The 27,600-nt window shown below is 44.4% G+C and overlaps 2 protein-coding genes and 1 long non-coding RNA gene across 4 annotated transcripts; 2 read left to right on the forward strand and 1 right to left on the reverse strand.

Moving 5' to 3' along the window:
- The first annotated feature begins 8,395 nt into the window (after nucleotides 1-8,395).
- On the forward strand, nucleotides 8,396-14,144 carry LOC128852345 (uncharacterized). The gene is made up of 3 exons (XR_008450143.1): nucleotides 8,396-9,262; nucleotides 9,563-9,642; nucleotides 13,923-14,144. It is a non-coding gene; the product is annotated as an uncharacterized LOC128852345 (long non-coding RNA).
- A 3,726-nt stretch (nucleotides 14,145-17,870) lies between these two features.
- JKAMP (JNK1/MAPK8 associated membrane protein) lies at nucleotides 17,871-23,644 on the reverse strand. Of its 2 annotated transcripts, XM_054068982.1 has the most exons (7): nucleotides 23,496-23,644; nucleotides 22,984-23,075; nucleotides 22,180-22,334; nucleotides 20,418-20,624; nucleotides 19,528-19,709; nucleotides 18,758-18,834; nucleotides 17,871-18,446 (listed from the first exon to the last, which is right to left on the reverse strand). In XM_054068982.1, exons 2-7 carry the CDS (start codon nucleotides 23,071-23,073, stop codon nucleotides 18,228-18,230), a joined length of 930 nt encoding a protein of 309 aa, XP_053924957.1. In that variant the 5' UTR covers nucleotides 23,074-23,075; nucleotides 23,496-23,644; the 3' UTR covers nucleotides 17,871-18,227. The 2 variants fall into 2 exon arrangements, with proteins under 2 accessions (XP_053924957.1, XP_053924958.1); XM_054068983.1 differs by lacking the exon at nucleotides 22,984-23,075 and having other exon boundaries at nucleotides 23,496-23,580.
- A 455-nt stretch (nucleotides 23,645-24,099) lies between these two features.
- Nucleotides 24,100-27,600, forward strand: L3HYPDH (trans-L-3-hydroxyproline dehydratase). The gene is made up of 5 exons (XM_054068169.1): nucleotides 24,100-24,663; nucleotides 24,957-25,126; nucleotides 25,458-25,580; nucleotides 26,449-26,590; nucleotides 27,119-27,600. Exons 1-5 carry the CDS (start codon nucleotides 24,132-24,134, stop codon nucleotides 27,238-27,240), a joined length of 1,089 nt encoding a protein of 362 aa, XP_053924144.1. The 5' UTR covers nucleotides 24,100-24,131; the 3' UTR covers nucleotides 27,241-27,600.

The raw sequence follows: 27,600 nt of genomic DNA on the forward strand, positions 1-27,600 counted from the left end.
TTTGGTCATTTGGTACATAGCCGTGGCTTCTGCAGAAAAGTATTTTCTGCCAGTGTAAATTTTGTTACTGTTAAGTTTTGGAATGCTTCAGATGTTCTAATGTAAATTTTTAAACAGTGCACAATGTACATTGCTCAATTAATTGTATTATTTTTGATGTAGAAGAGAGAAATGAATAAAATCTTTGATACTCAGGAGGCAAACACTTCCCAGAAAAAGCACTAATTTGAAAACTAGAGTATGAAACACCTACAGCCTTTGATAAATCTGAATTCAATGGTAAGTTATATACAAAATTGGTAAATTATATACAAAATTGTTTTGTTGATTATTGCAAAGATTCAATTGTATAATTGGTCAAAGTGAGGGTTTTCCTGTGAGGGTTTTCCTGTTTTAAGAGGAAAAATAAGCTTGCATGATGTCTAATTAGCTGACATTATTAATAACTGTTAGTTACTTGGTTATAAATCACTTTCAAAATGAAACTGTTGGCCTCTCTGTGCAGGTCGGTCTATTTACCAGGACATTCTTGTAGAGAATATTAAAGAAGTCAGCGAGAGAATGACCTGAATCCCAGTCCAACACGTGTCTCTGGTGAAGCTTGTTGGAGCACTGTAGATAATTACCAGGTATTTAGTGGATGCAAATTGTGATATGGGGGAAGAAATAGGAAGAGATTTTAGAAAAAGCAGCTCTGTTCAGATATTGTGAAAGAGTTCATACTGGAAAAGTGTTTTAGAAACTAAAGTAAGGAGACTATTATGCTCAACTGCCTGTGAATGCATCCAGCACTGTAAGGACCTCCATGCAGGTAGGCATGGCAATTTTAAGGATGCTCAGGATCTGGAAAGTCAAAGGTTAAAAAAAGGCTAAAAGGCTAAAAGTTTAAAAGGGCTAAAAGCCATACAGGCTTTCTCCATTTGCCACGGATTTAATGCTGGTTTCCAGTTCAACCCTGCCTTCTCCAAAATTGCTTCTCCATTTTTGGAGGGGAGAAGTTAAAAGATTGGTGCTTTTACCTTTCCTTTTATGATTTCTCGTAGAGTTAACTCAAACTATGTGCATTCAGTTTCATCTGCTGTGTTACCTCAGCACTACCGAAAACAGCCATGCTGCAAAACTAATACTCAGGTAATCAGTTGAGCCAAACTGAGATGTAAAACAACATTTTGTGTCCTAGAACTGCTGAGTCCTGTTAGAAGCACTGCTGACTCCCCAGTAAAAGACCTGAATTAGTCTCATGTTAGAAATTCCAGAGTTATACCTGAGTTAACTCTGCAATAAGGGTCCCTTAAATAAGTTATTTTTTTTAAAGTTTCTTTTCATTACCGACCTGCAGTGGTTGGGGCAACCTGTGGTTTCAATACAGGATGGCAGATGATGTGATTGGACCTGCCCTGCACAGAAGGACTTGGGGGTGCTGATCCATGAGAAGCTCGACATGAGCCAGTGATGTGCATTCACAGCCCAGAAGGCCAACCGTATCCTGGGCTGCATCAAAAGCAGCGTGGCCAGCAGGGCAAGGGAGGGGATTCTGCCCCTCTATTTCTCTCTTGTGAGACCTCACCTGGAATTTTGTGTCCAGTTCTGGAATTCTCAACTTAAGAAGGATACGGAGCTGTTGGAATAGGTCCAGAGGAGGGCCACAAAGATGATCCGAGGGTTGGAGCGCCTTCCCTACGAGGACAGGCTGAGAGAGTTGGGGTTGTTCAGCCTGGAGGACAGAAGAAGAGAAGGCTCTGAGGAGACCTTATAGTGACCTTCCAGTACCTGAAGGGGCTACAAGAAACCTGGGGAGGGGCTATCCATAAAGGCTTGTAGTGACAGGACATTGGGGAATTTGGTATAAACTGGAGAGGGGTAGATTTAGACTGGATATAAGGAGGAATTTCTTTGCAGTGATGGTGGTGAGGCACTGGCACAGGTTGCCCAGGGAAGCGGTGGCTGCTCCATCCCTGGAGGTGTTCAAGGCCAGGTTGGATGGGGCCTTGGGCAGCCTGAGCCAGTGGGATGTCCCTGCCCATGGCAGGGGAGTGGAACTGGGTGGTCTTTATTGTCCCTTCCAACCCAAACTATTCTATGGTTCTACAATTATTTTTTGTAAATTCTTTCAGTGATTAAATGTAATAAATACAGCCTTAATCAATGCTACCTCAATATTCTTTCTTTGCAGGCTGTAGTGATTTTGACTCTGAAATGTCACAGTGGTTAGAAAATAGTAGCGTCACGCAGACTATATGAAATCCTTCAAAAAAATAGAAAAAGACTGGTGGGAGTAAAGGGAATCATTATCTGCTGTTTTGGAAATTTCATGTGTTTTGACGTAGTCTGTTATATTTGTATAGGCTATATTTAATGAGGGAATTCTCATAGCAAAATTGAAAGAAGAAAGCAAGCAACTGCAAAAAAAAAAACCCCGGAATTTAAAAAGACAGGCATGCTGGTACCCTGCGAAAAGAAGTAAGAATTATTAGACTGTTTGATTTGATCTTTTTGCTAAACTTGCATCTGTGTTCTCTGAGGGTTTTTTTCCCCCCCAGTATTTAGGAAGAACTGACCAAATTCTACAATGTGAATTGTGGAATGGGAATATTTCAGTTGGCTTCAGTGGACACACAGTAAAGTCTTCATGATCAGCTGGAGTTCAACTAAATGAGTTGGCATATATTATGATAGTTGGCATATTAAAGGATATTCACAAAGAGTGAGCACCTTTTGGACCAGACTTGTACTGCTATTGCAACAATATACATGGTAGGCAAGTCAGTTGTTACTCCCTGCATGTGCTGTCATAGTTCTATCAGCTGAAATACTTAAATATTTGCTGTGGCACAGAGATTTCTTCTTCTGTAAACATGCAGTAGAGATGCAAAGCATCACAAATGATGTGAATAAACAAAATATAATCCAAATATCGTTCTAGAGCCTTGTCTGTGTTACACCGAGGGAACTTACCATGGAGATTCTCAATTTAGCATTACCCAGGGCTGCTCCATAGCTGCCATGGCCTTCTGAAGGGTTATATGAGCAGAGTGACAGGGGAAAAAAATTGAGACTCTTCCTGGTGATGCAAACTTCTTGTGTGAAACCCATTTCCTTCTACAAGCTGAGCTAAAATTCCTTGCAAGGAAGAAAATATGAGTTCTAGGAAACTTGGGAAAAATTATTGTTCTGAACTCTATTATTTTTCTTGATGGCAGAACTAATTCCTTACTGTCTTCATGAAATGAATGCTGCCATTAATTAACAATGTAATTACTGTAAAAAATGAGCTGCAGCCAGCACCCGGCTGTGGCCCTCGATCCTGTAGGCAGTTATAAATTGCTTGTCTTTACTCTTTTGAGTATTAACTTCAGTGGGAATATTCATGCTGGGGAAGTTGACTGTACTCATGTCTTGAGGGTCCAGACAGAGATGACCTGGTGATGGCCACAGACCTCTGGGCTGTGGGGAAGTTCCTAGCCTGAGTTTAATAGAAGATATTGGCACACATAAACCATAAAACTGAAGGAGTAGAAGGGTGTTACCTATTTTTTTAAAAAATTTTCATTCAAGTTCAGTGGTTGCTGATCTTGCACCTTTGAGGTCAATGAGTACTTTGTAATTGAATTCCCTGCAGTATCAAGCATCAACTCCAGTTAGGAAGTATAGGAGCTTTGTGTGCTGAGCACCTTTCAAAATCAGGTCATCAGACTGGTGGGATCTGGAGTTCCAGCTGTCGTATAGATAAGCCTGTTGACAGAGTCAGTAAGAATGAGATATCATTTTTGTCGATTTGACTTTCTTCTTTGGACTTGTGTGTTTTTCATTAGACCCCAGACTCCTGTTTGAACCACTTTGATTGTAGACCTGGAGCTGCAGGAGATACGTTTGACTCTTCCAATCTCTTCAATTAGGTTTGCAGTGGCTCTCATAATGCTGTGTCTCCTTTCTCTGTTTGTTTTTTTTTTTTTCCCATCTCAACTTATTTCATAGAATCATAGAATAGTTTGGGTTGGAAGGGACATTAAAGACCATCCAGTTCCACTCCCCTGCCATGGGCAGGGACACCTCCCACTGGCTCAGGCTGCCCAAGGCCCCATCCAACGTGGTCTTGAACACCTCCAGGGATGGGGCAGCCACCGCTTCCCTGGGCAACCTGTGCCAGTGCCTCACCAATCTCATGGTGAAGAAATTCTTCCTAATGTCTACTCTTTCTGTTTATGTATCTGTCACCAGAGCAATGCTTCTGTGGAACTTAGCAAAGCAGAGAAAACTCTTTTTTCCTCAGAGGAAGAGAATGTAAACAGAAAAGTGAATGAAGGAATAGAGGGTGGTAAAAAAAAAAAGGCGCACTGAGCTACTTCTGGAGGAACATTAAGCAGGAGGTATTATAATGTATTACAGCCTGTGTTATGATATGTTCCTGTTATACATAATCAGAGTAAACTCGGATTACCTAAGAAAGTAATCTCCAAGGGCCAATTGTTTTTAAGCTGTTAAATGAGATATTAGGTCTAAAGATAATAGTTTTCTAAAGATCTCGATTCTTCAAGATACTCAAAAGCCATTTGGACGTGATTCTGGGCAGCTTGCTCTAAGTGGCCCTGCTTGAGCAAGAGGGTTGGACAAAGTGACCTCCAGAGGTGCCTTCCAACCCCAACTATTTTGTGATCCTGTGATCTGACCTTAACTCCCACTAATAACAATTTTAAAGAAATAATTTTTCTTAGGAGATCTGCTTTAATGCAGATTGCTCTCATTTTCCTCTAATTGCTTATTTCTAAGTGGTCAAGGTAGGTGTTATGTATTTCAGAAATCACTGACCTTCATTTTGCTTTCCATTATGAGATTGAAGACATTGAGAAAGAGAATTTTGGTTTGAAAACCAAGTCAAAGCACTAAAGAAGCAAGTAAGAGGGAAAATTATTACAGGAAATATAATGAGGACTTTACTAACAAGATTAAATGTCTCGAGGTAAATTTTATTTTCTTTTTGTTAACCCTGGGAAGATTTCTGATAGATGAATTGGCAGTGTCTGTTGCACCTTATTGCAGCTATGCTTGTTGAAGCTATGCTTAGCTTAAACGCGACTCACCTGTTAGTAACTGCTCAAGAAAATTCTCTCCTTTTTGGGTTTGTGGGTTTTTTGGAGCTTTTTGTGGGAGACTCTGTTTTGTTGGGGTTTTTTTAACATTCAAAAGCACTTAAGACCCTGAGATTGAGATGCAGAAATGGGTACACACCCATATATGTATAAGTACATATAAATTCATGTACATGTGGGTATCTATGTCAAAAGAATGCACTGAAGTTTTGTTGCAGAAGGGTTGCCTCCCATTTTAAGATAAAAATATGTGCAGGACTCAATTCAGTTCTGAAACGTATACAGTTATAGTGAGCCTCCCAACGTGTAACCTTGTGTAACACACCAATGTGTTAGTGTAGAACATCATTCTGGGTAAACAGCCCAAAACTCATGGAACTATGACAGTTTGATTTTAGACACTGGTCAAATTCTATTCTGAATTATTGTTGTAAATCTATTGGAGTGACTAGTGGTTTACAAGACAAAACCCAAGGCTGCTTAGTGTCAGGGTTGTTTAAAAAGCTGATGAGCTGATGTCACCCAAGTAAGGGTGACACTGGAATACAAACTATGCAGACCTTTCAAAGATTTCAAGTGCTTCTTTGATATATATATATAGCGCACATTCTGTCCCTAGGGAAACTGACTCTTGGACAACAATCTGATTTGAGATAGGATAAATCACGTACCAGGAGTGTAGGAAGTATCTTCTTTATATGTCTGACCTTAGAAGGGTAGATTTACAGAAGGCCTTGAGGATCTCCCTCATTTTGCTGGTGACAGATTATGCTCCCGTGCCACACAAGGCAGTTATGGTCAAGAAACTGCTCAAGCTTCCTTGAAAATCAAGGCTGAGACTGTCACTGCTAAGTAAACAGTTGTTGAATTCATTACCATGCTCCTTCTGGCAGTCAAGCTCTGCAAAATATGCAAAAGAGATTCTAAATATGGTGACGCATGATATCAAAGTAGTCCATAGAAATAAGACTCAGATCATCTCTACCTTCTTCACATGCCTGTTTCTGCCAATAGAGACATGTCTTCTGTTCTCTTCTGTATTTTCCATTTTCTTGTTTTTCATTCTTTTACCCATCCTTCTGCTACAGTCCTTTAAAAAAATACAGTTCATGAGCATATCCAAACATCTGTACTTGGAGTTTTTCTGACACTTCTAGTCTTTGATCACAGGAGTGGATGTGCCTTACCTGACTTCAGAGTCTCAGAGGGAACAAAGACCTGTATTGACATTAATGCCTTATAAAGGACTTCAGCATCCCGGTGTTCCTTCATCCTGGGCCCAGTTCCATTTCTTTGTATGGCTGTATTTCCCTGGTCCAACTTTCTCTTTTAATATTGTTCTCCGAGTCTATATAAGTTGTTCCTGTTCTACTCTTCTGTGTTTTTATCTATTGCAGCAAAAGAGGAGAGATGTGTTTTTCCACTGGAAAGTCATTTAACTCATGGCTTGTGTTCCTTTGACCCTTACCAAGATGAGATTCCACTCTGCTGAGAGATGCACATAAATTGAATTAGACATTTTTTTTTTGCTTTAAAACTAAATGTCAGCTTTTTTTTTTTTTTTTTTGAAGTTAAGGAATGAGACAGAGAAAGATTAAAACGTAGAGATTTGTAACAGTATTTAGCTGATGATCTGCTTAGTCTTTAAGAGCTGATAGTTCTTCTTCCTCATGTTGATGTAATAGAGTGCAAAGATTTCCAGGCTGGTAAGTCTGTGTGGTGCTGTTACAGCTCAGATCCAGGAGCATTGTAGTTACTTTTGTACTAAACAGATGTCTGTATGATTGAAAAACTAGGCTGATGGCTGGGCCTGGGCAAGAATATGAAACAGATCAAGCCACAGAATGACATGCTGACAGGAAAGGATGTGTGGAATGACACAAGACCACTCTGTGTTTATGGTAAGACAAAGAAATCATAGAATCATAGAATAGTTTGGGTTGGAAGGGACGTTAAATCTCATCCAGTTCCAACCCCCCTGCCATGGGCAGGGACACCTCCCACTGGCTCAGGCTGCCCAAGGGCCCATCCAACCTGGCCTTGAACACCTCCAGGGGTGGGGCAGCCACAACTTCACTGGGCAACCCGTGCCAGTGCCTCACCACTCTCATGGTGAAGAAATTCTTCCTTATGTCCAGTCTAAATCTGCCCCTCTCCAGTTTATGCCCGTAGTCCTGTCCCCAGAAGCCTTTGTAAACAGTTCCTCCCCAGCTTTCTTGTAGCCCCTTCAGGTATTGGATATAAATTTTGTTTGCTTCACTGATGGTATCGAATGCCTACTGTACTAATATCAGCACCGGAAAAATAACATCTTGGGCAAGGATAAGGAAGCAATCATGTGTAGAGAACTCCAATGCCTTCACATCATCCAACTCTAATGACATTCACCTTCTGGTGGTTAAGTGGCTGAGGCCATTTCAGAGCTTATCATGATTATTTTTAAGTGCACATCAAGAATAAGTGAATGAAGCTCAAATCAACTTCAGTTCCTGAAATAGCCATGCTGGTTAAGACACAATGTTGGTCCTACGAGGATCCTGTCTTTGCACTGCAGTGATAAATAGTTCCGCTTGGAGAATTAATGTAAGAACAGTCAAATATAGAATGACCCTTTTTCTGTATAATTTCCATGACAAATGAAGTGTCAGGAACTTCTTTGGATGGAGATGATATCTACATTTAATAGCTTTTAACAGAATTTTATACTACGCTAGATCTTCAGTGCAATATTCTCCTATTGCTATTGATTCTTTCAGCTCATAAATATACATTTATCTTCCATTGCAACCTATAATTTTTTTAATAAGGACAAGAATTTTCTTTTGTTTTAAACCTGCTGTCTCAAAAGTTTCTTGACATTTTGCAGCTTTTGTTTCATGCGAAAGAGTGAATAACTGTTGTCTTCTAATCTTCTCCAGCCAAGCTGTGCGATTTTTACACACCCTTATTGTGTCTCTCTTCCGTTGTCTGTTTTCCAGACTGAGGAAAAAGTGTAAACCCAGTGGAAAATCATTCTAGATAATGGTTACCCAGACTTTACTGGGGAAACAGAATAATAGTCCCTGTAATTTTGCGGGATGTCTTCTCTCAAGCTGAAATTAATCTGATTTCCTTCATGACTCACGTGATGCAATAGGGTGAATCCTCATTGTATCTGCAGATGACAAACACAATAAGAGTGGACGCATGCTCTGCAGGGCAGAACTGGAGTTCAGAATTATTTCAGCAAGTTGGAGAAGTAATTTGAGGGAAAAAATTGGTGGTAATAATAATAATTAAAATATCCATACTTTTGTGTTTAGCTAGAAACAGTTGCCTGTCCAAATCCACTGTGAGGGAGGTGTTTAGGCAGTGATAAATAGGACTAAAGCTGGCAAATTGAACCTAAGTCAACAAAGATTTGTAGTCATAAAAAAGGGAAATGTGAAAGCAGTCTGTATAAAGAGGAGGTGGCCTGGGAAGGTTTATGTTAGTCTCTACTACTCTACCTGATTCTGATAGGACACAGCTAAACTACAGTGTCTGGTATTGATAGCCTCATTATGGAGGATACAGATTATTTTGGGGTCCAAAAGTAAAGAGAATTACAACAAAAAAATGTGCAGTTTTCCATTTAAAATAGGTGAATCTAGCAGAAGAGAGGGTAGTAACTAATGAATAAATACAAATTGATACCAAGGTGATAAGCTTTTCTCCTTGACCGCTTGTTGAGAAAAATCACAGGGAACAGAATAAATTTAACCTAAGAAAGAGGGCCTAAGAAAGCAATGACAGCACAAACAGTAAAACCTTGGAATCAGTTGTCTGAGACACAGCATCCCTACCACTAGGGTTCTTAAGGACAAATCAAACATCTGTCATGTGCACTTCAGTGTAATTGATTCTGCTGTACAGTGGAGAGATGAACTAAGATGACATTTTAGGATAACTTCTAGTATTCTTTTCTCTGTTGTTTGTGGGTTCCTCCCCCAGGTATACTGAATTGTTATTCATAAATGCTGCTTGATTGACTAATATCTTGTTTTATTAAAGAACAACATCAAAACTGCAACCGAAAATCTGCTTAAAAAAAAAAAGAACCAGAATTAATCTCGAGGAAGCTAACCTTGGAAGAAAGCCAGAGAGAAACAGAACGGAAGTATACAAATACGAAGAACTGAAAGAATAATTTTTAGGTAAGGATTGAGTAGTTCCTCCACACACTGGGGTTTTCTCTTGCTGTTTCCAAAACGTGCGTGCCATAACCCTTTGTCTGTCTATAATTCAGGTGATCTATGAAACAAGTGTAAGCTGAGCTCTTTGCAACACCTGGAACTTGCAGATATGGTTGTAACATAAATAAAAAGCATGATTTTTTTTTTAATGACAGATTAGTTAAACAGATCACTTACTGATAGAACCTAGTTTTATTTATAACAGCTTAACTTTAATGTTCAGCCATTACACTGTCTAAAAATCCTTTCCGTGCTTTGTAGAAAAGAAAGATGAAGAGAGATAAGACAAAAGAGCCACTCAGCAGTCAATCAAAACTACTGGAAAACTCAGAGAGGACACGGTAATAACTTAAAACTTAGCTGTACTGCTTCTGCAAAGTTTCCATCACAAGCTTTGTTTTCTACCAGTCTTTTAAAGACCAGGCACCCATGGAGGTTGGGACTGAGGGAGGTGGTCTGGGGACGTACGTGGAGGCATATCTCTGTTGCTATGATCGCATGTGGGAAATGCCTCAGACCCCAACTCAGCCTGTAACTGGGTGTTTATACCAAGTTGCCCTTGTGCTTGATTTTGCATTCCTTACGGATGTGAACAAATCAAAAAGATGCTGCTGAAGCTAAGGGCGTTTGTGAATGTGTTTCTAACAGATGCTTGTTACTGCCAAGGCATGAATTTCTGCCTTTTGTGAGGAGAAACTTGTATTGATGTCGGGGTAGTTCCAGCAGCTCAAGATGTCTGAGGCATGGGGCATCTTCTGCTCCCAGACAGAGTGTCCCTGCAGAGCTCGCACAGTGACTCTGCCTGCCGGCCACCCTCAGACCTGCTGTAGCTAATGAGCCTGGGTGCAGAAGCCACACTACACACCAGACCTTCTGTGCCCATACTGGCCTTTTTTCTGGTAGATACACAACCAGTCCCACTATGTACGGGGCCGTTTATTTTTGGCTGCTGGACACCAGGCATCCTGGCCAGAACTTGCTTCACCTGGGCTATATTGGTCTAGAAGAACTCTCCATGGGGACAACTCTCCATGGCCAGCTCTCCATGGGGACAACTCCCCGCAGGACAATTCTAACCCTAGTTCTAAACCTAACCCTGACTGTAATGGTTCCCTGAGGAGAGTTGTTCTGTGGAAAGTCATCCCTGTGGAGAGCTGTCCCTGCAGAGTTTTCTCTTCCCGAGCTGTACATCCCAGGTGGAAAAACAGATTGCTTTTGCTTTTTGTTTCTCTGCCAGAACAAAACTTTATGGTGGAAAAGGAATAGAGTCACATCTTCTGCTGTTAATAGGAAGAATTAAAGTGTCTTCGGTTGCCAAGAAGCACAAGACAAGCCCAATAAAGTACATCCAGGGCTCTGTTATGAGGCTGATCAGATTGCAGGATTTGTGCCCAAGTGGTCTGGCAATGGGAAAATCTCTCTCATGAGCTCCACAGAAGCCACATCAACACAGAAGTTCTCTCTGTTCAGGAAATGGAGACCTGTTTCTCCAACCATATTTGAACAGGAATAGCACAATCAGACAGTTGTGTACAACTGAGCCTTCACCGAGAGAAAATTGATGCTCCTGTCCATGGGTCACCCTCTAGGAGGGTCAATTCATGTCGCAGTTTGTTCCTTCCTTGCGGACCATGAGCAATTGCTTCCTCTGTCTGTACCTCTTCCACCTCACTGGTAAGAGGGCAGAGATAACTGTCTCAGACAGTACTTTGACTTTTTTCAATGGAAGGTACGGCATCACAAAATTGCTTTTTACTTTATTGAACACAAATCCTATATAAAGATCAGTAGCAGCTAAGAGTTTATTATTAACAGCTGGAATTGAGGAACAAATTGTGGATCAAGCACAGTGCTGCAATTGGGTGGTTGAAAAATCATACAGAGATTATGAAGCCATTAGAGACATCTATGAGATCAACAGGAAACCTGAGATAGTGAACATTGAAAACTGCATATTGAGATTGGTGAATATATTGAAGTTTTGCAATGTTCCTTCTCGGTATGAAGTTCTCTGTTCCTTTTTTATTTCACAGAGAACTAGCTGTGGAAGATTGTAAAATCACAGAGTCATAGAATGCTTTGGGTTGGAAGAGGCCTTTTCAGACCACGCAGTCCAACCCCCCTGTAGATGCAGAGACGTCAACTCGGTCAGGTTGCTCAGAGACACATCCAACCTGTCCTTGAGTGTTTTCAGGAATGAGGCATCCTACATCTCCCTCAATAACCTGTGCCAATGTTTCACGCCCCGTATTGTAAAAAATGTCATCTTTATATCCAGCATAAATCTACCTTTCCTTAGTTTAAAACCATTACTCCTTGTCCTGTCACAACAAGCCTTGCTAAAAAGTCTATCCCCATCTTTCCTGTAGCCCCCGTTAAGTACTGGAAGGCCACTGTAAGGTCTCCCTGGAGCCTTTGCATCTCCAGGCTGAATATAAGATGATGAAGCATAAACAGTGCAGGGCAAACCTGATTTTTTAAATGAATGTGTGAGTCTGTGTTTAATTTGGAAGGAAACACAGATGAATATCCAAGGGCAAAGCATCTCACTAAGGAATAATCAATATAATTTATCTCCTGCATTCCATCAGGGACTGTAGGAAAGGGCCTTCCTGACACATGAGAGGGGCTAAGATGAAACTGAGACATAAAATACTCCGATGCGATTCAGAATTATGCTTTTGAAAATATTCTGTATAACTCCCAGGTCATCAGAGTAGCAGAATGTCCTCTCCCAGAAAACCCACGAAGTAAAAGTAGTCTTATTGCCAGCTGTTACGGGGCTGCCATCCGGACCTGAATCCATGTGGGCTGTATCTCCGGGATGAGCTGAACCCAGTGCAGTGTTTGTTGCCTGCAAGCGCAGAGCTCTGCTTCTGCAAGGGCAGCAGCCTGAAGCTGTGCGAGCACTGCAGAGGCTGGGTACCAGCTACGCTGCAGCTCCGGCTGATTGTACTCCAATGGAAAAAAAAAAAAAGAAAGGCTTCCTTCAGGAAGAAAACTTGGTTACACGACAAACATCCCTCTCCTCATGTTCAGTTTGCTAAAAGAAGCTGAGAAAGTCTGATTTTGCTGATGCCTCTATTGCCCCAGGGCACGCTGTTTGTTGTCCCTGAGCCACCAACGCATTTCAGCCAAACCTAGGACAGTATAAGCAGGTTCTGGTAGAGCTGATCCAATGGGAAGGACTCCATCCTACTTTGAGGGAGCAAGTGAGAAAGAGCTTCCCAGTTTGTGCATGACCTGAGCTGCTGCAGCTGCTCTCAGTACCTTCATCTGTTTTGTTGGGTAGCACAGCGACAGCTATATTATGCTGATTTTGGCAACTGTTAAAATCTGTTCAACAAGATGAAATGGACATTGTCGTTGAAAGAGAGTATCCAGAGGAATACACTAACCTCTGAATTTCCATAAGCTAAAACTCAGCTGCTTCTTCCTAATGTCTCAGTGAAACCATTTGGAATCATTTAGAAAACTGTGACAAGTATTCTAATGTAATTATATTTTTCATAGTGCAATGCACAGATAAAATAAGATATATGGCAATGAATTCTAAAGCAGCAACAGTCAAAATCTTGAATGACCTGGTAGAACCTCATGGTAATGATAACTTGAACCTCATAACTTGAACCATAACCTCATGGTTAATGATAACTTGAAAATATTAAAAATTGGTATTTTTAAGGGTATCGTTCAGTCCTTATGCCTTTTTTGGCACAGCTATATATCACATTTTAACTGTTGACTCTGTTGAGGATCATCTTCTGAAAGGATGGTCTTTGTTCAAAAGATGATTTTCAATTTTCTATCACACTGTTTTGCATAAATGTATTTTTCAGTTACCATGCAAAAACTAGAGTTTTATGTTGTAAATAAAGCACTACAATTTTTTAAGTTAAGCAGAGGCAAAGTATTAAACCTATGTTTTCCAGCATTGTACAAAAATCCTAGCTATAAAAATATTTTTTCCTAGTATTGTTCCTTTTGCTGGTCTTACACTCAATCTTTACATTCAGTCCTTCTGTATCTGATAATAATGTTGTTGTCCTACATTCAGCTCATCATAGAATCATAGAATTGTTTGGGTTGGATGGGACCTTAAAGATCACCCTGTTCTACCCCCACTGCCATGGGCACGGACACCTCCCACTGGATCAGGTTGCTCCAAGCCTCATCCACCCTGGCCTTGAACACCTCCAGGGATGGGGCAGCCACAACTTCTCTGGACAACCTGTGCCAGTGTCTTACCACCCTCACAGGAAAACATTTCTTCCTAAGATCTCACCTAAATCTCCCCTCTTTCATCTTAAAACCATCCACCTTTGTCCTGTCCTTGCACTCCCTGACAGTCTCTTCCAGTTGTGGATAGCCTTCATTTTAAACAGGAATTAAACAAAACTGTCATGTAAGGAACTTTTTTCACCAGCTATGCCGTTAGCCAAACTCTGGGGTTTTTTTCATGCAAGGACTGGGTAGTTACTGAAAACTTTCAGCAGACCTACAGGTCTGGTGGCCACTCCAGATGGGGGAAAGCAAGATAAACCAAATACATTTTTTAACATTTTGTGAGGGATTTTTTTCACCTTATAAGAAAACCATAAATTCTACTATGTAATTACAGGAATTTCTGGAGAGTGAGCAGGAAATACTAAATGCAGAGACAGCTCTCACAACGAAAATTCAACAAGGAGAAGAAAAGACCGGTGGGTGATAGTAATACCAGGCTGCAAGCACGACCGACTTCTCTGCTTGACAAAAAAATCGAGGATGATCAGGGTAAGATACACTAAAATTTATCTTTTCTCTTCTTTTTTTCCCCTTTTTAAATGCCCAGAATACTTCAATTCTCAGCAGCTTGTGATGAAACAGAGGTAGTACAGCCATGTTCTATTTGATCAATCTGCTGCAGATTGACACCTAGCGGTGCGTTTGTTAGAAGAACTAAGCAATCTTTATAACACAGCCTGGTTATCACTAATTTCCAGTTTTTAAAGGCTTGCAATAATACCACTGAGGGGGCTGTGAAATAGTTTGAGCATCACTGATCTTCCCAGAATTATGTATTTGTTTTTCCACAAAGGATAAAAAAAACTAACAGACCCCAAGCCCCCAGAGTTTGTGGTTGCGTAGTTATCATCATAGGAATGTATGGTTAATTAATGTTTATGTTCTTTAGAACTTTACATGTAGGCAATTTGTACTGCTGTTTCCATTTGAATGAACAATATTCTGTAGTGCGGTCTTGGAGGGGGGTTGTTATCACACAGCAGCTCTGGGAGCATGCGAATCACTTGCTTCAGGGCCTCTTTTTAATTCAAACCTATAGTTATCTGCGTTATTTGTTGGTTCACAAAGGTCTCATTTGTAATGAGTCACTGTATGACCACTGCCTCGTTACAGAATACAGAATCAATGGGTCTGGGTAACGTTACAGGAAAACAGGGAGAGGAATGATGAATTTACAGAGGTGAGAACGGCCCTGGAAGGACATCAGGCAGAGGGGTGAAGAGTGGTGAATGTACAGCAGAAGAGAAATCCGCTTCATCTGAAGGCCAGCACCAGTATTATTTTCTGCATGAAATGTGCAGGGCAGGTTTCTTCCTGATGTGAAACACTCATTCACTGGTAAAATATTGAAAAGGACAAAGTCTTTGAAGCAGTGCCAATAATATTTTCATTTTACAATTCGGTGCTGAATCGGATGCCTTTCTAAAAAAAGGCATAACATCATACAAAAGCAGTGGGTATATAGATAGTTTTAGACAAAGAACCATATAAATCTTCAAAGAATGCTCATTATTTTTTTGGATTATCCAACCATGTCCGGAGACTCCAGTCAGGTTATCTCCTACAACAGCTAATTTTTACAAGACAACTAAGCATATTGATACATTCTCACAGCCCTAAGACAGGCTATCTCTTAGCCTAAAATACCTAATTCTTACAAGACAGATTTCTATGACGAGATAATTAAATATACAAACCAGCTGCAGCAAAACTTACCAATTAATTCCCGCACTGAGAAGCACAAAACACTGCTTGGTCATTCCAAACTGCATGTATTTATCCAGCTGTGTCTACTGAGCTCTTTGTCTGGCATTGCATCTACTGAAAGAAGGTGATAAAGAGTTTATTAATTTGTACTTTCCATTCAAGGGTTTGCTGAAAGCTAAAGCACCAGAGTCCAGCAGGAAGGGCAGTGTTTGGCTGTGCCATGCTAGGTCTTGGGGGCACACAGCCTTCCTGTAAGCTCTGCTTTGAACACAATCATGGAATTGATAAGGTTGGAAAAGAACTCTAACATCATCAAGTCCATCCACCAGCCCAACACCACCGTTATCTACTAAACCATGTCTGAAAGTGCCAAGTCTACACACTTTTTGGACAACTCCAGGGATGGAGACTTTACCTTGTGCAGCCTGTTCCAGTGCTTCACCACTTTCAGTAAAGAAATTTTCCCTAATATTCAATCTAAACCTCCCCTGGCGCAACTTCAGGTGATTTCAAGTCTTCACAATTTTTTACAAGTCTTACGAGGAGCAGCTGAGAGAGCTGGGATTGTTTAGCCTGGAGAAGAGGAGGCTGAGGGGAGACCTTATTACTCTCTACAACTACTTGAAAGGAGGTTGTGGAGAGGAGGGAGCTGGGCTCTTCTCCCAAGTGACTGAGGACAGGACAAGGGGGAATGGCCTCAAGATCCGCCAGGGGAAGTTCAGGCTGGATATCAGAAAAAAATTCTTCACAGAAAGAGTCATTGGGCACTGGAACAGGCTGCCCAGGGAGGTGGTCGAGTCACCTTCCCTGAAGGTGTTTAAGGAACGGGTTGATGAAGTGCTTAGGGACATGGTTTGAGGGAGTGTTAGGAATGGTTGGACTCGATGATCCAGTGGGTCCTTTCCAACCTGGTGATTCTATGATTTCTTCTCATCCTATTGCTTGATACTTGGGAGAAGAAACCAACAACCACCTTGCTACAACCTCCTCTCAGGGAGCTGTAGAGGGTGATGAGGACCATTCACTGAGACATGATTCTCTAGACTTACTAAAACACGCACTCCTTACTACAGCTAATGCTACCTGGGAGCTGCTGTACTTCCCTTTTTAAAAACAAGATACAGCCCACAATTAAATGGCTTTTCCTGCACAGTGCTCACATGCCTATCATGCATGTACTGATGTGACAGTGGCACAAATATAGGCTCAGAACTGTTTGGGACATTTCAAAGAAAAATATAGCTATGACTGTCTGTTATGGAACTGGTACTTTAACACATGGCTTTTAAACTCATACTTCTAGAACTGTCCTCTAGATTAGCATGGCTGCAAATTACATTTTGTATGTAGCAGTACAGACACTGTTTAGTTTCCTTAAGGAGGTTGATTACTTCCTTAATCCCTAAACACAACCTTATTTCTGACCTGGTGTTTGCACAGTTTTTAGACATAGTGAACCCGTCAACTGCCATTTCACAGAAAAAAAGCTGTTGGGAAAACAGTATCAGATGTAACAAAATCAAATCTTCCATGCAGAAAGCGGAGAGCGACACCTTGAGGCAGAGATGCCACCCCAAAAAAGCCCCTGAGCTGCTGGCAGCCCCTGTCCTTAGTGATGTTCATAGATACTAGAATAAAAAAAGGCATTACTATCCCACTTAAATATAGAAATATACACTATTTGCATTGCTACAGCTAATGATCCACTTAGTAAAAGTAGCAAAGAATACTTTTCCGTATTCATACCTCCAGCACTGCTCTGCTTCTTCTAGAGCCTCTGTAGCACTAAGCCACTAGTGACTAACACACAGTATACACGCTTTGGGTATCTTCCTGTACTGTACAGAGAGGTTAGAGTCTGTCGGTGGATATTTGGCTTCAGCAAGACCAAAACCTCACTTCTGAACAACCTCAGAGGCTTCAGATATTCTTGTCAAGTATAAAGAACAGAGATAAGGGTATCTCTCTAACAGTTGCAATTATCCCGGTGCTGAAACTGCATAAAGCGCTGTTCCTTTCTCAGCTGCTGAGCTCCCTTTTCCATCTCACCACTGCTGTTCCTGTAGCACAGGTACAGCTGCAGCCACACAGCAAGAGATGCGAGCTGCTGGCATCACAGACAGATGGAAGGAACAGGCATGAGGCATTCTCATAGATGAAAGAGAAGATGCATGGGTGAAGCCTTCTCTGCCCCTCTGAGCACAGTCATCATTAGCAGGTGCTCCACAGGCTTACCCACAGCAAGTGGTTTGCTGACAACTACCACGAAAGAAAATCTTTAATCTGATTTTAGATGGAAATTTATAGACAAGGTATAAGAAAATGGATTTAGTAAGAAGGATACTACTGTTTAATCCTCTCCAGGAAGAAGTCTCCTTAAGGTACACAGAGCATAAACTATACTCTAAAGAGAACTTTACAACACACTTCCTCTCCTTCTACCTGGCGGTTAGACTAAAGCTTCATGAGGAATCACACTCAACATGTTATTTTTTTGATGGAAGAAGGATGAAAGTCTGTTTCCTGAAGCAGGGGAGAGAAGCTAGAGCGTGCAGTGAGAAAAACAAGCTCTATGGTATATTCAAGCTTGGTTTATTAAAAGTCCATTAACAAACAGACTATTGTTTTATTCAAACAACACCTAGAATGCTGCAGTAGAAAATGAACATAGACACGCAAACAGTTGTACTAGAATGTGTCACAAGCTTTATATGCATATTCACAGTGATGGATACAAAGACATTCCCTTTGAACTATTCCAGATAGTTACAAAGTGCAGCTTTTTAATTTTATACAGTGTCACTCAGAGGTGTTTCCTCTAGAAGGCTTGTACATAAATAACTTCTTTAGAAACAGAAGTTTCGAAAGCTTAACAAGCACTAACATTGCTTAATCCAGATCATTAGGACAGCGTTGTTGGCACAGGCTCCCTTTAATGTCCATTTCCACCTTCTGAGAGTATACGTGATGGTTCGGTGTACTTGGCTGTCACTAAGTAGAAGAGGGTAGGAGCAGGTACCAAGGCGAGCAACGGCAGGTCCTGCTCAAGCTTATACAATTTGGAAATAGAGATGATTCCATAGGCGTGAAGCAACCAGTGGCTGAAAAGGACAACAAGCCTTTTCTTCCTGACAAGAAGGTCCCTGAAAGACTTGAAAAACAAACACAATGTCTTGTTAGCATTCAGCCTGTTACACTGTACACGATGTTTAAGAGATGCTGTAGGCTGCACACAGACTCTATGAAGCCTCCTGGGTTTGCGCCCTTCCAGCATAAAACAATTTCTGAATCCACCACAGGAGGGAAGTCTCACAGGAGCTTGCTCCAGCTAGGAGGAGAACTCATAAAGAAAGAGACTTATATGCAGACTACACCACCTAGAAAAGGCGAGAAGCAAAGTGGCCTCTGCTCATTCAAGTATTTTATATCATGAGTTTTAACACAAGAAACATGATTACCTACCTCCACTTCAGAAGCAGAAAAGTATACAGCCAGTGTAACCAAAGACAACACCAGTATGATGTACGGAAAGGCATAATCTAAAGGCAAACACCAAACACATTAGCAGGAAAAAGAATGCATTAATTTCAGCAGAGAGAGTTCTTCCATATATAACCATGTGTGAACTACTAAGCCAATATTGCCCACCTCTTATCATCACATCAAACACCTACAGCAGTGAGGGGCAGCCAAGCACAACTGTTCAATACTTCCATCTTAAGTTTTCAAATTTAACTTTTTCTAGTACTTCTAGGTGAAGTTACTGTACACTTAAATTATTAATTGAGAAAGGCAGATAATAAGAACAGTAGTCAGGCTGAGTGGGGGGTTTGTGGCACCTGTCTCCTCCATGTGACAAGTATGCTGGAGGTGAAACCAAAAACAGATGATTTCACCAAACCTATACTTCAACCTACCTCTGACTCAGGCAAACGCTACCTTAGCAGAAAGTGGACTTCAAGTCCTCCAGGAATAGCTCCCTCTGACCCTCCCCCATTCCCTCCCTGGGAAAGGCACAACCTATAGCAGCACCGGCAGAGGCAAAGCAGTGTTGGTCAGGAGCCTGGTTAGGGCAAGATTACTAATGAGCAACCTTGTAAGGTGACTCGTCCCAATAACCTTAAACACTGTCCTTATTCCCAAAGCAAAAAGACTATCATGTCCCTTCCTGCCCTCCCACAAGCTGTTTGCTGGGGCGTGTTTATAGGTATGCTTATTAGGAGAGAACTCACAGAGCAGGCCTCCTCCAACAGCCTGAAGCACGGTCAGGATAGGGAAGAAGTACAGGGCTGCATAAATGCTTTTAAATCGATCAGACTTTCCTAAACCACAGGCAATTTTCTTCACCAGAAGTGGGCGAAATAGCATCATTAATACAAGGCAGAAGGCGTAATATATAAACACAATGGTGTACCTGAGGAAAAAAGAGAAACTCCTTAACAGATGCAGTTCTTTCTCTCCTGCAGACTCAACTCGCAATCGGGGAGCCTGAGGAATTTACAAACAAAGGATGTAAACACAGAAAAATGGGCTCACATTTCCTAGGGAAAACAGTCAAGATGCAGCAAAGGGGAACTAAAGTGAGGTCCTACACTGCATAGCTAAATAGCTCAGACTATGCCACCTTCTTTGGCGACTCAAAAAGTTGTGAGATGTTGCTAAATTTTTTCAAACACAATTCAATGCATGGAAAGTCTTCAGGGGACTGATACTCATTGGTCCGTGTTTGGTCTCTTCACCCAGGTAACGAGACAGAACAAGAAGACAACCTCAAGGTGCACCAGGGAAGGGTTCAGATTGGATGTTAGGAAACATTTCTTTACCAAAAGGGTTGTCAAGCACTGGAACTGGCTGCCCAGGAAAGTGGTGGAGCCACCATCCTTGGAGGTGTTTAAAAACACTGGTAGATGTGGCATTTAGGGACATGGTTTAGCGGTGGGCTTGGCAGCATTAGATTAGTGGTTGGACTCGATGATCTTAAAGATCTTTTCCAACTTAAACAGTTCTGTGATTCTATGAGCTATATCTGAACATGTTTCGAAGCTTTGAAAAGAAGCACAGACAAAACCACACTTGTATAAAAGGAAAGGACAGACAGGAGCATGAAAGCCTTTCAACTCACAAGGGATAGACTGCTTCTTGAGTGCAGTGCACTGTGGTAATGTAGTCGGGACTTGGGTTGTAAAGCATCGTGTACCAGTCTGACAGCTTCTTCACCTTGCAGGAGAAGATGTGCAGAGAGCCAACAGGGTTGCTGATGAGCAGCGTAACAATGGCTGCAATGCTGCACTCAAACAAGGCAGTGATATGCTGCAAAAACGCACTGGAACTGTGGGAGGAGAGAGACAGATTCACTCCTATTTTGCTAACACTAAAGGAAATCTAAACACTGACTGAGAAGTGGAGGTCCATGCAGTACAGAACCTTCTACAGTGCTAATATTCACTGTGACCAAGGACAGGACCACACTGCTGGAATAAAAAGTTAAGACTGGGCCGCATGTGCTTCATGATAGCACTCAACATCACCTGTTCCATGACTTTCCCCAGCACTGACGTCAGACTGACAGGCCTGTAGTTCCCTGGATCCTCCCTGCAACCCTTCCTGTAGATGGGCACAACATCAGCCAGCCTCCAGTCCAGTGGAACTTCCCCAGTCAGCCAGGACCGCTGGAAGATGATGGAAAGGGGTTTGGAAAGGACATCCGCCAGCTCCTTCAATACTCTCAGGTGGATCCCATCTGGCCCCATAGACTTCCGGGTGTCTAGCTGGGCAAGCAAGTCTCTAACCGCCTCCTCTTGGATCATGGGAGACACATTCTGCTCCTCTAACTCCTGGGTTTGTACACAGGGGGAACAACTTCCCTTACTATTAAAGACTGAGGCAAAGAAGGCATTAAGTACCTCAGCCTTGTCTTCATCCCTTGTTAATGTTGTTCCTTCTCCATCCAATAGGGACTGAATATCCTTCCTAGTCCTCCTTTTCTTGTTAATGTATTTATAGAAAGATTTTTTTATTATCTTTCAGAGACTTAGCCAGTTTGATTTCTAGTTGGGCCTTAGCCCTCCTGATTTTTTCCCTGCATGATCTCACTTCCTCCCTGTAGTCTACCCAAGACGCCTGTCCCTTCTTCCAAAACTCATAGACATTCCTCTTCTTTTTGATATCTCTCAAGATCTCCCTACTCAACCAAGCTGTTTTTTTCCCTCGATGGCTCCTTTTCCGGAAAAATGTTCAAAGCTGCAAGACCCTGCTACTGATGGTGTACATATCCATATACTAAACTCTCACAGCCTCACATGTCTTCAGTGTTTAGTGCATTCCAGAGTTATTACCTCTTAAAAGTTCCAGTCTAGCACCTAATGGCCACATGCAGCTGTGGGTTTAAACATTCTTTACAGAACTTCCTTGATGCACTGACACTGACATAAATGATATCTCAGCTGTGCTGTCAGGACCAAAACCCAGTACATGTATTCCTGAAGAGAAATTCATACCCATTCTGTTGTTGCACATGTGCAGCACCACTAACCAGGCCTCTGCAGGTGGTAGGGCTCGCCCAGGAGAGAGGTGGTGACACAACGCGCTGTTCCTGCCTGCTATTGGGAAACCCAGTCCAGCCCAAACTGCCAGATGGACTCGGCACCACCACGTTAAAGAGACACAGACCATGTCCTGAGAGCGATGACTGGCAAGAAGGACCCACATAACTCTCATATTTGTAGATACCCCCCACTCCAGCTGCCCAGAGCTGATGTGCTACTGTCTCAGCTCAACCGGCAGCATGAACTGCTGGATACTTCAATTCAGCATCTCAGATTGATCACTCACGGATTCAAGATTTCTGTTTTTAAATAACTTATCTGAAGAACGGGGATACAAACCTTTTTTTTCCCGAATACCACTCAATAAAGAACCAGTGTAAAATCAGGGGAAGCATGGCCATGAAGCCAAGGTACAGCCAATCATAGCGGTCTGGAGATCCCATACATTCCCGGCAGATTTTGTTCTCATCGGTTCTTTGACCTCTAGGGCACACCTAGGGAAAGCAGAAACTGTATTTAGAAAGCACCTGAGCACCACTAATGAACCATCTCAGCTCCTGCAAAAACACCCTCAAGTAGTGCTGGGGCAAGAAATGGATTAGATTTTTAAGAGATGAAACATTAACCTTAGCAGTGCCTCAGCTTACGCCGGCCTTGCTCTCACTGGCTCTTCCCTCTTAACATAAACAACAGTGAGGAGTGTTTAAGAGACTTCACCTAAGACTCCCTCTTCCACTATCACAGCACCTCCCTTTCATCACAAAGCTCACTCACCAGGCCCCCCAGAGTTTCTTAGTCCTCATTCTCGCTCTGGATCCTCCCTCGGAAAAAAAATTCAGCGGACAGCATGATTCCAGCACATCTCTCCATACAATCTCATTCAGTTCCAGCTTTTGCAGCCCCTCTGCTTGGCCACAGTGTAGCACCGAGCCTTCAGCCCCTCCTTTGGGGAGTGTTTCACTGAATGGCTCCTGCTTTTGGTAAGGGAGCTCTGCCCACACTTCACAGCCCTCACCTCACCTCATCCCCAGGGCACCTCAAGCTGGGCTGTAGTGCCACTGTCAACCGGATCAGCATCAACCTCCAGGATGGCCCAGCTTCCACCTCACCTCCCCAGCTTCGCTGAGCCTGAGCCCTACTCACCCCACAGTCCCCATAGGTCTCCACGGAGCCGTTGACTAACAGGACGGTCCTGCCACAGTACAGCCCGAGGCAGGCGGGCTGGATGGCCATGGCTGCAGGGAGAGCACAGCTGCATTAGTGCCGTGCTCCAGTCCATCTCCTGCTCAGCTGAGAGGCACCCACTGCCGCTCCCAGTCCACTCCCACAGCTGACAACCTCCCCACTCCCAAACCCCAGTTCTCAGCCCTCAGGCCCCACAGTCCTCAGCCCTCCAGCCCCTCAGGCCCCTAGTCCCCCGGCCCCCACTCCCCAAGTCCCTCCGCCCTCTAGTCCCCAGTCCCTCACCCCTGAGTCCCACATCTCCCACATCCCCAGTCCTTCAGCCCCCAACTCCCTCCGACCCCCAGTTCCCACTCCCTCAGCCCCCAGTCCCGGAGACCCCTCCCCCGCCCCCACTCCCAAGTCCCTCAGTCCCCCCGTTCCCCAGTTCTCACTCCCCATTTCCCAGCCCCCCAGGCCAGAACTAAACCTACCCTCCCGCCGCTACCGGCGCGGAACAACAGAAGACACAACCACCACCCAGCCACATCCGCTCACGCCGCTTCCGCTTCCGCCGCTGTGACCAACTTCCTCCTCCGGGGATGTGGGCGTGGCCGCGGCCCGAAGGGACTGCTCTGTCCGCGGGAAGGGTCATGAGCAAGGGGTGGGACTTCTCGTCACGTGGACGTGGCCGGTCTCAGGGGGAAGGTTTACCGTGCCCAGTCGCGAGGGGTATGATTTTCCATGCAGTGTGGGTGTGGCCAGACGCAGTGGGCGTGGTTTCCTGGCGCGTTGGGGGCGTGGCCAACCGCGGGGGGGCGGGTTTTCCAGTTGGGGGACTGGCCAAACCCGGGGGCGTGGTTTCTTATTGCAATGGGAGTGGTCAGTCCCGAAGGGGCGTGGTTTGCCGGTGCCTTGGGGGCGTGGCCAGTCGCCAGGACGTGGCTTCCCTCGTCAGGGGCATGGCCAGTACAGAGGGGCGTGGTTTCCCATTTAAGGAGCGTGACCAGTAACGAGGGGTGCAGCTTCCTACCTAAGGGGCGGGGTCAGTCGCGGGGGGGCGGGGTTACCGGGTAGGGGGGGTGGTCAATCAGTGGGGGCGTGGTTTCCCTCCAGTGGGGACGTGGGCCATGGCGGCGGAGGCCCGGTCCGGCGGTGGCTCGGAGCGATGGCTGCCACCACACTCGCCGTCAGGGCTGGTGGTGCAGACGGTGGAGATGCACACGGGCGGCGAGCCGCTGCGCATCATCCCGCGGCTGGAGGCGGCGGAGGCAGCGAGCAGGGCGCTGTCGCTGCTGTCGCTGCGGCGGGAGGTGGCGGCCACGCAGGACCACGTGCGGCGGGCGCTGATGCACGAGCCACGAGGCCACGCCGGCATGTATGGGGCTGTGGTGGTGCGCGGTGAGGCGGCCACCGACGGCGCCCACCTGGCCGCCCTCTTCTTGCACGGAGCGGGCTACAGCACCATGTGCGGCCACGCCGTCCTGGCCCTCGGCCGCTTCGCCCTCGACTACGGGCTGGTGGCGGCACCCAGCTGCCCCGAGACCACCGTCCGCCTGCGCTGTCCCTGCGGGCCTGTCACTGCTTTCGTGCCCTGGGATGGCCACCGCAGCGGCAACCCTGTCCGGTTCCAGAGCGTGCCTGCCTTTGCTGCTGCCACCGGTGGGGACCAAGGCTGCCACACTGGTTTTAGGCGGGGAAACAGCGGTGACTGTGCCAGGGTGGGGGTTGGCAACCTGGCTGAGGGGGGTTTGGCAAATCCCTCCTCAAATCTGATATTCCCCTAGAGGCAGGACAAGGCTGTCAGGGCTGGTATAAGGCAGCACATGCCACTCAGGCATAGGAACACTTGAGTTGTTGGCCCCATCTCCTTGAATGCAGACAGGTTCTCTTGCTATGCATGCAAGCCACATAGTGTGATTTCCCCTCCTCACTGCCTTCCCTTTCTCTCCCAGACTTGGCCATTGATGTCCCTGGTCACGGGAAGGTCGTGGTGGACATTGGCTACGGTGGTGCTTTCTATGCCTTTCTCAGCGCCCAGCAGCTGGGCCTGGATGTGTGCTCTTCAAAGACCAAAGACCTTGTCAATGCGGCAAGTGTAGTGACGGAAGCGGTGAAGAAACAGGTATGGTGAAGCGCTGCAGTACCCCATCGTGTTCCCTTTGGGGTGACTACACCAGACCCAGGCCCCTTATTGCCCCAAGACACTCAGTTTTGGGGGGAAATCCCATCTTTCCAGGTCCATGTTAAATTTCAGAGTTCCTCCAGCCTCACAAGGATGTGAGGAGGAGCTTGCTTTCCTGCTGCTGTGTCCATCTCTCTTCCTGGAGAGGCAGAGGTGGAAACAGCAGTGTGGCCTTGTCCTCTTCCTCTGGTCTCCTGTGGAAGCTGTACTGCATGTCCTGCTGACTGCCCAGCTGCTGTGTGTGACAGTGAACCTGTCTGTGTTGTTTCAGTTCAAGCTTCATCACCCTGAAAGCGAAGATCTGGCTTTTCTCTACGGCACCATACTGACAGATGGGAAAGATGCCTTTAGCGAGGAGCCCACCACCAACATTTGCGTGTTTGCAGATGAACAGGTACAGAAATGGGCTCTTTCAGGTAAAAAAAGCGCCACCTTTCTACCTCCACTACAGAGATGAAGGATAGTTCTGTTTCTTCTCGTTTTGGGCAGTGATCATTGCTTCTGCTTCAGTGATGTCTAGGAGGAGCTGACTGTCACTTAACATGTGATGGTTTAGCTCCTAATGGCAGAAGTACTTCAGCACGTCTTCGTGGATTTTTAGCCATGCCTCACAGCTAGGAATTTCCCAGGAGTTCAGGAGCTGAGGAGGGATACCAGCATAGTGTCCTTAAAGTGCTGATCTAGGCAACATCTGCTGGGGATGAACAGAGGAAGAGAGAAGAGAGGGGGTATAAGCTTCTCTTCTTGTCTGCAGTGGATAAGATATCACATAAATAGCAGGGAAAATTTTGGTTGGACTTCCCAACAGCGAGGAGTGTGAAGCATTGGGATATATCACCATGGAAGCTGGCCAACACGGTGTTTTTTGGAGGTTTTAAGAAACAAGCTGGCCAGCAGCTCTCTGAGCGTAAGAACTGCTCCTGCCTTGACGTGTCAGAGTGGGGAAGGTGGCCTCTGCCCCTGTCAGTACTTTTGCTATGGTGTTGGGAAGCTTTCAAGTACTCCCTAAATAGCCTCAATATTTATTAGATGACTCATCCCTACTATTTTGCCAAAGCTGATACAACCCAAAAGTACCTTAAAGCTGCTTATTTTGCTTATCTTCTCATTTGTAATGTATACGGATTCTGTACAAAACCCTAGGATAGGGGGTTTTCCCCTAAGTGCCGTACAAAGGTGGCAAAGAGAACTGAGAGGAGCAATATTGTGTTCTATTAAAACCCAGAATACTAGAGCTGGTTCATCCTCTCTCCTGAATGTAGGTTGACCGAAGTCCAACAGGTTCAGGAGTGACGGCTCGCATTGCCTTGCAGTACCATAAAGGACTCATCCAGCTGAATCAGACCAGAACCTTTCGGAGCAGTACCGCAGGGTCCTTCTTCACAGGGAAGGCAGTGCAGGCAAGTGGCTTGTGCAGGAGTTTCCCTCTGTCTTGAGGGCTGGCAGAAAAGCACTGTTGCCTCAGCTCCACTGAGAAGCAGAGAAGCTTTTCTGTGTCTGGAGAAGAGCGTGTGGAAGGAGGGAGGTGCCTGGGGCGGTCTTGCCTTCCCACAAGCCTAATGCTTCAAGGTTTTTTTATTAAAGAAGCAAATAACAGTAGGACATTGTTCTGTTGCATGGGCTTCCCTGCAAATCCTCTCTTGGCCATCAGGAGAGGACTAGTATGAGAAATATCTCTGATGATGTAGATAAATCAGTGGTCTGCTTTCAGTGGCAGCTAAGGGTGGATTCCTAGTTGAGTCTCCTCTTCCTTGCTCAAAGGCTGATTGCATTGTTTGGAGGTGTAGAAAGTGGTCTGTGAATCCAAGATTCCAGGCCCAGCCCTGGCCATAGGATCTGGCAGGACATGGCTGTGAAGTTTTAGATATGTCCCAGAGAGCTCTTGCTCTTTGGGTGCAAGCTCTGTCCTTATCCTAATCCCTCTGCAGGAAGCCAAATTTGGGGACTACAATGCTGTCATCGTGGAAGTCTCAGGAGAAGCTTTTTACACCGGTACAGCCACCTTCACTGTTGAAGAAGAAGACACACTGAAATACGGCTTCTTCTTCAAGTGACCTGAGCCACTGGGTAGTGTCAAAGGCTCATTGAGAGTGCTGCGCTTTTCCAGCCCACACATTCCTCCTTCTCCACATGGCTTGTTGCAGTATGCCAGAACAACAGGAATAGCCTCTGGTGGCATCTGCCTTGTTTGAAGATCACAGTCAGTGTTCCCCTGCTGTAATTAGCATTCTGGGTGCAATGCGATTAACAGAGATGAGAAGCCTGAGAAGCTATCATCATCATCATCATCTTTTTCTTAATAACTTTTCACAGAAAACAGAACTGATCCTGGAGAGCTGTCTTCAGATTTATGTGCCTTCTGTATATCTGCAAATTACTAATTCCAAAGCCAGATTCCTATTAAAAGCAAGCTA

Source organism: Cuculus canorus, chromosome 5 (genome assembly GCF_017976375.1).
Source record: "Cuculus canorus isolate bCucCan1 chromosome 5, bCucCan1.pri, whole genome shotgun sequence".
Classification (NCBI taxonomy): domain Eukaryota; kingdom Metazoa; phylum Chordata; class Aves; order Cuculiformes; family Cuculidae; genus Cuculus; species Cuculus canorus.

Excerpts from the sequence above, each read along its gene's own strand:
- JKAMP (XM_054068982.1), bottom strand. The coding sequence starts at position 23,073 with ATGGCCATCCAGCCCGCCTGCCTCGGGCTGTACTGTGGCAGGACCGTC. Across the intron at positions 19,710-20,417 it reads CAAGAAGCAGTCTATCCCTT|GTACACCATTGTGTTTATAT; the intron begins GTGAGTTGAAAG and ends TTTTTTCCTCAG. Across the intron at positions 18,447-18,757 it reads TTTCTGCTTCTGAAGTGGAG|TCTTTCAGGGACCTTCTTGT; the intron begins GTAGGTAATCAT and ends TTGTTTTTCAAG.
- L3HYPDH (XM_054068169.1), top strand. The coding sequence starts at position 24,132 with ATGGCGGCGGAGGCCCGGTCCGGCGGTGGCTCGGAGCGATGGCTGCCA. Across the intron at positions 25,127-25,457 it reads CGGAAGCGGTGAAGAAACAG|TTCAAGCTTCATCACCCTGA; the intron begins GTATGGTGAAGC and ends GTGTTGTTTCAG. Across the intron at positions 26,591-27,118 it reads AGGGAAGGCAGTGCAGGCAA|CCAAATTTGGGGACTACAAT; the intron begins GTGGCTTGTGCA and ends CTCTGCAGGAAG.